Source organism: Phasianus colchicus, chromosome 9, assembly GCF_987193195.1.
Source record: "Phasianus colchicus chromosome 9, bPhaCol1.hap1.1, whole genome shotgun sequence".
Taxonomy (NCBI): Eukaryota; Metazoa; Chordata; class Aves; order Galliformes; family Phasianidae; genus Phasianus; species Phasianus colchicus.
The window spans coordinates 11,907,477-11,920,968 of NC_143444.1; the positions used below are offsets into that span (position 1 = coordinate 11,907,477).

The 13,492-nt window shown below is 37.2% G+C and overlaps 1 protein-coding gene across 18 annotated transcripts in view; it reads left to right on the forward strand.

Annotated features, from left to right (window-relative positions):
- Positions 1–13,492, forward strand: part of LOC116230564 (uncharacterized) — a 57,168-nt gene that overhangs the window by 3,258 nt on the left and 40,418 nt on the right. For 15 of the 18 annotated variants that reach the window (XR_016469135.1, XR_016469138.1, XR_016469141.1 and 12 more), the window contains exons 3-4: positions 5,715–5,854; positions 7,223–7,358. Coding sequence is in view for 2 of the 18 variants with exons in the window: in XM_090146180.1 (XP_090002306.1) it covers positions 7,341–7,358 (18 nt within the window). In the remaining 16 variants the exon portion in view is untranslated. Of the gene's footprint in view, positions 1–5,714; positions 5,855–7,222; positions 7,359–10,950; positions 11,099–13,492 lie in introns of all 18 variants that reach the window. The other 3 variants (XR_016469144.1, XR_016469145.1, XR_016469143.1) reach the window with 2 other exon arrangements.

Sequence of the window (13,492 nt, forward strand, 5' to 3'; positions counted from 1 at the left end):
TGAGCACAATAACACTATTTGAGAGTGCAAATTCTCAGCTACCAAACGCTATTTTTCAACATAAGCATAACCATTAACTGTGCATTTTCACCAGCGATGAGCAGGAGCCTGCATGCCACGCTTATAACAATCTGCATCAGCAGAGGTGACCCATGGTGCTGTCACCGCTGCTGAAATGCACCATTCATTGCCTCACTGTGCTCACATCCACTATTTGGTCTTCATAAATGTTCAGCAAGTGTCAGTGAATGTCAGTGGGTGCCATTTTTTCCCCTTGCAGGAATTCAGTGACACACTTTTGCTTCATATGCGTTTCCATGTCAGACACCATTTTGTCAGACTGCCCCTCTGCTGCCATCTGTCACACAGCAACAGCATGTAATGGAATGTTGGCAGGAAGGTTCATCCTCTACTGCCATACCACCAACATACATCTCTGACATTGTGGGCCAACATAATAAAGTAGGAGGCATTACTTTCAGAAATAGTGAAATGTAGTGAAATGCAAATTTGGACTTTGGATAGAATGAACAAGACAAGCAGCCAGCATTGAGTTCTGGTTCTTGTTGGGCTCAGTGGGGGCTAAGGCTTCACTTGTCCATTTGAATAGAACTCTGACAGGGCCATTAAAAACTTGAACAGTAGCTCCAAAAGCTTTCCATTCTCAGACTGCACTGAGCAAAGGTTTTCCATTTGACAGCAATGACTGAGGAAATAGCATAGACATGCAAGTTTTTTGCATGAGCATCAATAAATCTGTGAAAGAGGGAGAATGCCATTTCTAATGGTAGACCAGTTTTTTCTGGTATTTACAGAGAAGCTAGAAAGACTGTTGTCTGAAAACATTGCATGTAATGGATAGTAAATAATAGCAAAGAAGAAGCTAGTTTTGGAGGAAAGTGTCAAAGTGAGACCTATTTTCGCCATCTAACAGAATCTATCCAGCTTTTATGACACCCCTTGCAATTCCAAGTCCCATCAGCTGAGCAGCGGCAGCAAGTTTCTCAGAGATCATTGCCTTTCCTACTTTTTTTTGGCTGTATAGTTTCTAAGGCATGCCAGATCCTGGCTTTACATGAGATACTTACCAAAAAGAGTCAGTGAAAACATTGAGTATTTTCATTATGAATTTGGATCCCTTTAATATTTTGAGAAACTAAATTATTCAGTTAGATTCTTTATTTATTGAGGTAGGGGAAGGCTGTTTCTTTCCCAGAAAAAAAAGGAAATACTCCATGATTAAATCCCAGATCAAAAACCACAGTTGGGTGACCTATTTCCAGATGGACCAAAAACCAAATGGATACTGTCATTAGTGCCTTTCTGCTTTGTGAGTTTGCTTGGATCTGAAAAGAAACAACCCAGTCATGTTAGTGCTTATTCTCACACTAAACATCCGTTGTCTTTCAACATCCATTATGAAGAGAGAAACTCAAACTAAGTATGATGCCAGTGTCTCACATCTTGATCAGAATCATTTCCAAATTTAAAAACAAAACTGATTCTCACTAGGAAACTTGGGGAAACTGAAGATACAAGATGAAACATCAGGAAATATCACCAAACTGAAGCCTGTTGGATATTTGTAGCTGTTGGATGTTTGCAGCTGTTTCTTTAGTCCTGATTAAGGGGGATTTTCTGAGAAGAGCAGCACAAGTGCAGTCTCCATTCAAAGAAGTCATAGCTGAGGGTATTTGGCAATTGAAGTTAGGGCTCCAATTAATATTTTTAGTTTGAATGACTATGATTGAATAATGTGTGATTTTTTTTTTCCTACTTGCATTTTGGTTATGAGACACCCTAGCTTTTATTATGATACTCTTACATTGTTTTGAACTACGTTTATAATGATAAATAATCTTTTAGCTGAAGTATTGAATCTACAGATTGCTCAAAAATCTGGATGAATGTATAATACTGTGGGATTTAATCTAACAAAATTCCAGCATTTTTAAAGACAAAGTCTGGCTACTTGATTTTTAATTCCTTTGAAAAACTGCCTCATTTCCTTTTATTTTCACAATTTTTTTTACATTATGTTTCTAGGCATGGGCCCATTATTCCATCTATGTTCCTTAATGGTAGAGAAAGATTTGTTTTAGAAGTGACATAAGAATGTAGTAAAAAGAAAGGAAGGTCAAATTTTAGTGTAATGTATGGAAGGCATTAGTCCTCCAATAAATGTAAGATATTATGTCAGTGGAAACAGAGTCAAAGGGCCTCATTACTTTTGATCTTTTAGATAGATTTGCTACAGATTTCTTTAACTATATTCCCACATTGTGTAACTATCATAAAGTTTGTCTTGCTGGAGTCTTGCTTTATAAAAGATATATTTTGCAGAAATGGATTTTTTCCATCTTCCAGTTTAAGAGTGATTCTTGAAATCTCCAGTGGCTGTTTATGCAAAAATCTAAATTCTTGCTTTTCTTTGTGGTCAGGCTTGTAGTTACAATGTGATAACAACAACAAAGTAATTCTATCTTTTCTAGTATTTGCAAATACTTTTTTTCTTTCATTTCTTCTGGGAAGGCAACAAATAGGTCATTTTTAAGCCAGTTATAGTTAATGGAAAAGTTTTGTGATGGTGTGCTACGTTGCAAAATGTGATTTAATGGGTTGTTCCCACTTAAAAACACAGATTTTGCATATCTTTCAGATATGCTCTACCAAATACTTTTGATATATGCAAATTCTGCAGAGAAGATTCTCACAACGTAGCTCATGACATCAACTTTTATATTATCATCATGAATCTTAACATGTTACATTAAATAATTACTGAAATTAACAAATTTATCAGGAAAATTCTTCTATGTTGATGTATTTTGCCCCTGATATCCCAAAATACATATAAATTATTCAAGGAAGACGACAGGGAGGCTTCCTTCATTGATCCTTCTCAAGGATTCATTGTTTGCTTAAATGCTTAGAGATTGCTACATCTAAGTACTTTTACATTTCTATCTTATCTCTATAATAAGAGACATTAAAAAAGAAAAAATATATATGCAATGAGTTAAAAGTACCTTAAGCATGAACAGAAACTTTCTTTTTTACTAGGAACGTTTTTCATTAGCATCAGAATGACCCTTGTCTCATGTGTGTATTTTCCTCATTTTCCCTTCTCTGAATACTCAAAGATTTCAACCCAAACGCCATGTCATTTTCGTAATTCAAGTTAAATAATGTTATAAGTAGATTTATGTTTGTCTTGTAAATTAGAGTTATAATCTTGGCAGCAAAGTTAAGGAGCTGGCTGGTGGAAAGAAAAAAAAAAACTTCTTCCTTCCCTTGTTTTGTCCTAGCTCCTTCCTTCCCTTGCCAACAATCACAATTCTTTCTTCAAAGCGAACATGCAGTCAGAGAAAACCTGACTTCAGTTTCTCTTTTGCATTGAGCAAGCTGAAGCAAATGGAGCAGTACAACTCCAGTGCTAGGCTCCTAAGGAAGCTTCTAAGATGTTGTCTATGACTGTGCCAAAATGGTTTCTTAAATTACACCTCCACTACTCTAAGAGAAAACATTTGTTATAAAGTCTTTTTCTCAGCACTTTAAATCTGAAATACCAAAATACCTAGTTTCATTTTGCAGAACTGGAGAACATTGTGGCTCAAATACACAGATTACATTGCACAGGTGCAGATGAACTCTACAGAGATGCAGCTGTCTATTACAGCTGCACAGAGTCAGACTTCTGGCTCAGAACTCTCCTTGAAATATAAAGTCTACCTTTTTGTTGGTTGCCAATTGTCAGAAATTCACAGATAATTACAATAGGGTGAGGCATTACCATGAAATGTGGCAGGATGACTGACCTTTCTAATATACAATCAGATGATGTTTCAGACTTTTTCTTTCCTCTTAGATACTACAAAGATATGAATTTGGTCCTCATGGACACATCCCACAGGCATACATCACAGAAGGCTTCATAGGACAGGGGCATGGATTGTTTTTTCTAGCAGAGTATGCCACATCATAGAGCTTTGTATTGCATAACTTTTACTGTTGATTAAAATCAGCCTTGTCCCCTATTTTCATAACTGTTTTTTTAACTTAAGTCATCACCTTTGAGTGTAAGCTACTAACTGGATTAAGTAGAAGAGAAAGGTGAAGAATAAGTATAGTATTTGCAAAAGTGAATAAATGACCAGTAAACTATTTTTTTTCCCAAATGTGGCTTTTATTTGTTAAACTGTATTCATTTCTGATTTTTGAGTATCTAAACTGCTGGCTCTATGCAGTATTGCAGATTCATAAAGCAAACTGATGAGCGCTGGTTAAAATATGACACAAAATTACTCCTCATTTCCAGTAATTTTTTCTCTGTTAATCTTTTCCCTTCCATTTTAGACAGCGTATCTTTTATTCTTCTCATTGGTTACAAGTAGAAGATAAGAAAACAATGAAGTCTTAAGCTACGTTTGCTTTGCAATTTCTTCCTTTTCTGTTTTTCATACCAGTTTTTCATGCCTCTGACAATGCCAGTTTGGATTGTAAATGTAATGGAAGTTGGACTTTTACTGAAAGTAGAGGATAGCACTTCCTAAAAACCTGAGAATGTGGAAGCATGCATGCCTGTCAGCTGACCATGCTCTTACCCGTCCTGTGACATGAAAGAAGTGCTCTGGCAATGCTGCTTATCAAGAGATTCTAAAGACAAATCAAAGGGGTAAAAGCTGCAGTAGAAGTGTGTGAGATAAGGGGGAGGAAGTAAATGGAAAATCAGATTATTACATTTTCTACTTCTCTGACTGCTTGCAGACAGCTCTAGACAACTTGCCAGGAAAATGTGATTGCTAGTCCTAATGAGTCAAATATTTGTGAAGAATGCTGATTATATAACCAGCCAAGGCGTCTGAAAGAGCACATTTCTTTCAACTGTGCAGCAGAGATGGACTGGTTAAGCAATAATAATTAACATAATGTGCTTAAAAAAGCAACATTCATCCACTAGTGCCAAGGAAGGTTTGCAATAGCCTTTGTAGGCTTTCGTTCTACAGTCACGGGATACTGAATAAATAGTAAACAACTGTACTCCAGTTTTTACAAGTTGGAAAGCCAAAGCAGAAAACTGTGAAGCTGGTCACACTTTAAAAGCTTGAAGACCATTCCAGAAAAAAAAAAAATAGCTTCCTACCATTAGCTAGCCTCTCAGACTCAAAATTTCAAGGACCTTTATTTAAGTATGCTCAGAACTAGTTTCTTGTTCTATGCATCACATGAAATTACCCATATTTCTAATGTGTTCTTAATGGGCATGCTGTCTCAGGAGTAGAATTTCTGAGCACTACTACAATACAAATAATAATCCTGATTTGAATTTTGAGTCTGAGAGGCTAGCTAACAGTAGGAAGCTATTTTACCTCTCAATCTTGCTTTATTTTATTCTCCTCTGACTGGATACTATAGCATATGACATATGGTCTGCTTAAATTAGGCAGGCACTCAAAACCTTGTTCCTTCATTTCAGTGTGTGAAGCCAGGTTGTCTATTAATAGGAAAAGCCCTGGAAGAATGTGTATGCAGGAGTCAGTCTCTGCATGGGGGAAATGAAAGCTATGATACAATAGGGAATAAAATGAATTTCTTGTGTATTACAGCCAGAACCACTATAAGCTAACACCATCCCAAGCAAAAGTGTAGAACTGCTGTTATATCTGCATGTCTAGGAGGTGGCATGCTAGTAACCTGATTTATGTGTTATCCAGCATACAGATTTTCCAGAGTGATCTCCAAGTTGTAATGGACAACCTTTTTCCTGCCAGCAGAGCCCAGAGAGGAATAAACCAAGACCACCAGCTAAGTCATTGCGTAATGTGCTATGGATATGAGCATTGAATGCCCTCAGGTATTGTGTTTAAATGAAAGGCTTTAGCCAAAAAAAGGAAAAGAGATGCATATAAAAAGGATGTTAAGTATATCATTTTCTTCTTTTAGAAAACTGGAATTTTTACAAGAATGTTGCAAAAAAATTTTATGAGAAATATCCAACAAAATGTCCACTTCACGATGTCATTTGCTTCAAGTTTCCAAAAATCATTAAAAACAATTACACTAATTGTAAGCTATAAAATTTACTATATGATGATTATTATGCAAGAACTAATATATATGTAAAATATCATAAAGCTCAGTAGACTGCTGAAATATCCATTCCTCTGGTTTTGACAAATGCAATTTTTCAGGGATGAATCTACGCTGCATAGTATTGCAGAGATCATTTTCCTAGCCCATCACTTTGACTGTCAAATATAAAACTCTTTTTCTATCTGATATAAGCAGCTTGTCTTCACTTTCAAAGCCATTCATAGCTTCCCCTCATCCTACCTATCATCTCTCATTCAGGATCAAGAAACCACTTCTTTCACTGATTAGCCCATGATGCCAGCCTCCTCCATCTATTTCTTAGACTTTCAGTCATTCCATTTCAAACTTTATCCTATGCCATGCCTTACATGTGGGTAGAGCTCCTTTAGACATCTGCGAAGCTACCTCATTATCTTCCTTCTAATCCCATCTGTGACGCTTCCCTTCCATCATGCCTTCAAAAGAAGTTTCAGAGTTTGGACTGTATTTATCTAGTCATAATGAGCAGCTCCCCCCCCCAAAAAAAAGAAAGATTTCTGGATCAAATTTGAGTAGATCATTTCCAAAGATAAGAAGGCTAGTATTTCCTACTGAGATGCAGCACTGTTGTTTCTGTATGGTTACTAGTGCCTTGTTTTCAAAGACACTGCCTTGCTGTTTCAGGGGGGGTAAATATTTCTGCTAGAAAACAGAATAGAATGAATTTAAGGGTGATCTGTCTGGATTATAGGAGCAATTGAGGTAGTCACTGACATTTCTGAAATGAGAAGATGCTCCAGGGGGGACTTGGCCTTTTACTTTGTGTGGCATGTGATTGACAAGAAAATATATGGTTTGTATCAGCTAAGTGAAATAGTGATCCTGTGGCTGGGCACAGACATTAAAAATATCCCATATTTGTGAGGAAAGATTGGATAGGCATTTTTAGTTTTGGTGACCAGTTTTGGGGGGATTTGGGAACACAGGGTATTGTCTCTGGTTTGCTCAGATTTCTATTGTGGAATGAATGAGTCATGGTAACCACTGTATTGCACTGGGTCATCATCTTAGCTGAGTACATTTTTCTTTGAAGCAATTAAATCTGTAGCCTTGAAAATGTTTGTGTGTTGTATCACATTTTCATCCCCAGTGGCAATGACTTGGGACCGTATCGACCTTTTGCGGGAATTACCGGCAAAGGAAACTGGGAACTCCACGGCATCTGTGTCATACTTCCCTGCAGATGGTGCCTCCAAATCTCTTCTGAAATGGTGCGTGAGAGCAGAGTAAGTACTTCTTATCTTGCTATACGAAGCTCTAATTTTTATCAGATTTACTTTCATGATGCTTGAGAAAGGTGCCTGCCTCCTCCACTTTCCCACGCAGTCCTCTTCAGTGTATGAGGGCCCTGTCATGGGTCTGCAGAGACAGGAGGCCACAGTTTCCCCAAACTCCTCATTTCACCTTAGCTTTTCTTAGGCCTCTTCTGTGTAACCATCAGGGTTCTCATTTCTCAGTCTATCAGAGGTTATAACTGCAGAAGTATCAGCATGATGCTCAATTATGCTGTATGAGGATGCAACAGAAACATTCAGAACTCTCCATTTATTGCAGAGCAGTTTGTTGAGCTCACATTTGGCTGCAATCTTCAAACACATCTTAGAATTTTCAAGTGTTTGAAATGTCTTCTAGAGAATAATGACTAGATCCAGTTTGGGAATCTTTAGCATCGGAAAAAAAAACATTCTTAAACCTTTCTCATTGCCCTTCCATAATTTGTCAGAAGTAGATCTTAGAAAGTCAGGCTGGGAATTCTCCAAGGCACCAAGTGGATGTAGCAAGACATGATCTCGTTCAGAATTTCAGTCTAAAAATACCTACAGAGCTGTGCAAATTTCCCAAAATAAGAAGTAAAATTGCTCCCAGACTGAGCTTTTCTTTTTCTTCCAAGTTTCAGCAGAAAACTATATTTTTGTAGGCAAGCTATAAATCTCTGAAAATAAGAGTTTATGTGGAAATGCTGATACAGCCTTAGTTATAACACTGGTAATGGCTATAGCACTCAACAATGATTTGACTCTGAAGGCCATTAATCCCAAAGAAAACTTTCTTGGAAGAAGTTGAACTTTGGAGGTCAATGAGATCTCAGAGGAAGCTGGACTGAAAACTGAGAAAAGCTGCTTTTGTCCATGTAAATCAATTGTTATTGTTTTCCTATCTGAGAACATTTTAATGCAAAGACTAAGGATTTACAAACAGGAAATGGGAGAACTTCAAAAGGTCTTGTAAGAAGTAGTGATTCATAACATTATTTTTTTAGATAGTGCTATTTTAAAACCTTGCTCTGAAGCCATATGACGGGTTAACTGAAGGAAGAACTAAGTAATTCACTCATGTCCTGGTTTTAAGCTTACAACAGTTTTATTCCGTGGAAGAGTAATTAAAAATTCTATTTTACAAGAACCGTCATGTTTCAGCAGACTTTGCAATGACAAACAGAAAATAAGCAAGAAAATTTAACAACACAGGCTAGGCAAATATTTTTAAATATTTGGGAAATTTTTTTAAGACTGTTTTAAGACACACACACACATAAAAAAAAAAAAAAATCACTCTAATCCAGCTTAAAAGGAAGAGTAATAGCATGTGGCTTCACAATAAGGCTACATGAGACAGAAGACAGAAGTGCAAGTCTTCAAGCGTAGCACAAGGAGCACACTTAAATTCTACCGGGGATATCCAGGGCTCTTATGACATCGAGACTTTGTGACTAATTCTTTTAGAAGCCCTCACTTCAGGGTTTTGCTAGTGGTCAAACCTGCCATTCAATGCTTCCTGGCATTAGAACTGAAGAATGCTCGAAATCATCACTAAATGCTTCCCTGCTGCAGTCTGGTAAATCAGAGTCTCATTGAGATCCTCAGCAAAATGTAGACAGTGAGGACTAATTATTTTGCTACAGATTGGTTGTTAGGCTTCTGATTCCTGATCAGCCTAACGAACAGGATACTGCTATGTCCATTCTTAGTTTAAGAACTCTTAAGTTTCGGAAGCAATGGCAACCAACCAGCTCATCTGCCAATTAAAATAATATCAATGAAAGTATTTTGAAATTTGCCTTCTTTTATTGAATTCATGCAAATAAATTACTCACTAACGTTTGAGACTGTGTGAGTGGGCTTATAATTACTAATTAATCACAGACAGTAATTAGTATGTCTTGCCTAGTGTGTTTTCTTCATTTTGTATTGTTTTCCTGGTTATGCCAGAAACATTGAGAATTTATTTAAAAAAAAAAAAAAAAAAAAAAGCTGCTGAGTAGAAAAAAAGTGTCATACTTGAATGATGCATTACTCATGCTTCCATTTATTAATAAAGGAATGCTCAATAGCACTATCCAGCTACTCCAGTAGGAGGCTCTGCACAGCACTGCCAATGTCACAAGTTCACAAGCTCACACTATATGCATTGGTCAGTCATCATGGTTATTGGAACTGTGCAAACTTTGCATATGCAGGTAGAAGAGATCTGGAAGAGCAAGTATCTGCTCTATACCTTGAACAACTTCAAGCTTCTGTGAATAATTCTTTCCATCTCCAAAATGAAGATAATAAGACCTGCCTCTTTTAAAAGAGCTATGCCATGCTGTCCTGTTGCTGGAAATATTACTTTACCTACATAACTGTACTACTGATCACATAGCATTGCTACCTTAAGTTTCTGAAAGCAGGAAGTTTTATTAATCAGGCTGCAGTGGCATAAAGGGCATAAGTACCATATACACTGATGACCAGAAAAGGTGCATATCTATTTTTTATCTACATTCAACACACAAGCTTGAAACATTATTTTTTAATAATTTGCACAGAAGGAAAAGGTTAGAAGAAAGAAAAGCAGAATGCTGTATCACATGTACTAAATTTTAATTGTTGATATGGATAAAAATAAGAAACAAAGTTATACAAAAATGCTAATATTTGTCTCAACCCTGATCGTAGAATCATAGATTGGCTCGAGTTGGAAGGGACCTTAAAGATCATCCAGTTCCAACCCCCCTACCATGGACTGGTTGCCACCCCCAACTCAGACTGCCAGGGTCCCCTCCCAACCTGGCCTTGGGCACCTCCGGTATGGGACAGCCACAGCCTTTGGTGGCTGTACCAGTGCCTCACCAGCCTCTGAGTAAAAAAAAATGTTCTCCTAAGATCCAGTCTAAATCTCTCCTCTCCTTTTTTAGTTTAAAACCATTTCTCCTCTTCCTATCACTATCAGATCATGTAGAAACTCTCGCTACATCCTGTTTATAAGCTCCCCTCAAGTACTGGAAGGCTGCAATGAGGTCTCCCCAGAGCCTTCTTTTCCCCAAGCTGAACAAGCCCAGTCACTTCAGTTTTTATTCAGAGCTTTCTTCATAAGAGAGGTGCTCCAGACCTCTGAGTATTTCGAGATCAGTGTTTTTTTTCACCACTACTTTTCCTAACATAGCTGATGCCTGACAGTTATTAACAATTTGGAATAATAAAGTAGGAATTCATTCTTTTGTAATCAAATGAACAACCAGGAGAGATAACAACTATATTTAGCAAGCAAGATTTGGACAATATTTTGTACCATCTCTTGTTCTTTCAGTTTGATGTAAAGGAAATGAACATTTGTTCAAATTGTACATGCATTGCTATGCAGCTTGCTGAAGCTGTCTTTCCTATTGCTAACTTCAGTGTACACTCAGAGCTAGTCTGCATTTAATGTTTGGATGGTACAGTGTGTTCAGTGTCTGAGCCTGCCTTCTCTACTAATCCATGCCAAGGAACAATTCCACAGCTTCCCTCCTCCCCCCCAGCAAAAATGTTCATTTTATGCCATTCCTTTGTTCTTCAGCACAGAGTGCCTATCACTCAGCCCTCTAATGGCAACACTCAGACAACTCCGGGACAGACAGAACACAAAAACAGAAATAAGGACTTGCAAATGTGGCTGAAGATGCCCAGAGAGTCGTGTATCTAACAGAGAGAGAGAGACAGATGATGTAAGCAAATGACAAAAGTTTGGCCTGTTCCTTTGAAATGGTTTGACTTGTACTGTGTGGCTCAATACTGATTCTTTAAAAAGAATACCTGAAAAGGCACTGATGCTCAGTAAGGTGTTTTAAACTAATCACAGATAAAGGCTGCATGCAGAAGAAGCAGGAAGCACCCAACCCTGTAAAGGCATGTTATGTACTCATCCAAATTCATGTTTGAATACTCATATCATAAAGAGGATGCATTCTAAGAGACTACATTTAATCTTTTACTTACCAAGAATATTTTGTGTGAACTGATTTTGCTTTTATTCAAATAGGAGCGAATTTCTGGAAAGATTAAAAAAATAATTAAAATGCTAAACACTTATTTTACTTATAGCACCAATATAGCAGATTGTCAGAAGCTTCTTCTACAGAAAGATGGACTTCTGTTTCATGGCTGCTAAACAAGAGAAAAAGCATTTTGTCAATCATATCAAATGTCTCAGTTTTCAGCACTGAAATGATGCCTACCACTGTTTCCCGCTGGTAATTTTAAATCAAAAGATGTGCCTTTCAACCATTTCTGTGTGCAGTCGAAGTCTGTATGGCTAGTGTTTATTTTGACCTTTGTGCTAGAGAAGAGGTGACCAAAATCTTTAAAAATGGATGTTGCAACATGAGACAATACAACAGTTTAAGATGAACGCGTTTTAATATCTTTATTGTGATCTTTTTCCCCTCAGAGTAAAGCAGCAGCATAATAACCAGCTGCATGATAATACTGGCAAGCAAGGCCATGAATTTCAACGGCAAACCCTAAACACTGAATGTGCTGTGCTTTTTAAAGAAATCCCCTTTTGTACCAGATATGTAATACCCTTTTGTGCTAGAGTGGTTTGCATAATAATAGTTTTTTTTAGTTATTCGTTGTGGTTTGATGGAGCTGCAAAGTGAGCAGGGCAGTAACAGCATAAAAGACAGTTCTCCATTCTTCTCTAATTTTTGGAGATTTTCTTTTAAAATGTAAATACTTGTAACTATTTTCAGAAAAGATATCCAATTATTAACATTTCAGATCTAATTATTACTTTTCTTAATATCCACCTTCCTATTTGAGCTCTTCACTTTCAGAAGCAGCAGCAATATTACATCTTTGGCATTTATGGGGAACCTCAAGCATCTTAATTTAATTGGGCACACAATCATCTGGTGTAAATCAGTGTAACTTGTTCAGAGACAATGATAGACCTGAATGATAGACCCTAACTGCAGAATGACTTGATTTCAAAATCCAACTAAAATTCATACTATAAACCGTCTGGCCCATATAGGAGTTGTACATACTTTACACTGCACCACCGCTGAGATAAAGAGTGCTAGCTGACTGAATTCATCTGAAAAAATTAACATCTAGGATATACCTGAGTACAAGCATAAGATAAAACTTGAAGAATTTATTGATAAGTTTTCCCACGTGAAATTTGTTAAGATTCCTCTTGGGCTTTTCAATGTGTTCTGATCCGGGTAGTAAGGAAGGAATATTTCCCAAAGGAGATATAATTACGTTGAAATGGAGCTCAGTCTTATTCACAGTGAAAGCTACAGAGAAGGACTAAAACCAGGGGAAGTTCCCCAGCTAATGTTCAATAAACTAGGCATTATTCTAACAGATACTATCGCGGGATTTTTCCTTTGAAATCAGTGGAATTATGCCAAGTTACTCTAGATGTGAGTTTGGCCATAAATTATGAACGGTTTTCAACCCCTGGCCTGCAACCACTGCAAGGGACCATTTCCAAGAAATCCCTCAAAAGCAACAAAGGAAAGCAAGGCTATTACGAATTAGCTTAAATTCAGAGTGCAGAGATTTTGTAATCTCACTGGAAAATATTTAGAGGTTTGTGAATCGATAAAGGTCAAAAGCAGTTGGGCTAGATTATTTCAGATGAGCTGACAAGATGGATTAACATACAACAATACATTATCACATGTTAGCAGTGCAAAGAATACCTAGGAAAAAAAGAATGCTGTGGAGCCCAACAGTCACTGCTTTCAGAGCTCCATGTGTCAGAGACCATTACATATAGCTACCCTGCAAAACCGAAATGAATACATCCTCATATCTCTTATCAATGCAACAACTGCGTATTCCTGTTTACTAAAATATCTAAGATCTGTCTTTGCTAAATAGAGTAACAAGAAATTTCACAGCTCCAAAGAGTGAACATACCATGGATTAGTACCAGAGACAGAAATACTTCCTCTAAAACCATGAAGGAAGTTTCGGAATCTAGGTAAGAGAGTATTGTCATTATTATACAGCCTGAAGTCTTGTAATACAGAATCTCACAACACAGGGTTCTGTCATCTTAGAAATATGAGTTGCCTCATGTCAGCTGGATACCAGATACTGTT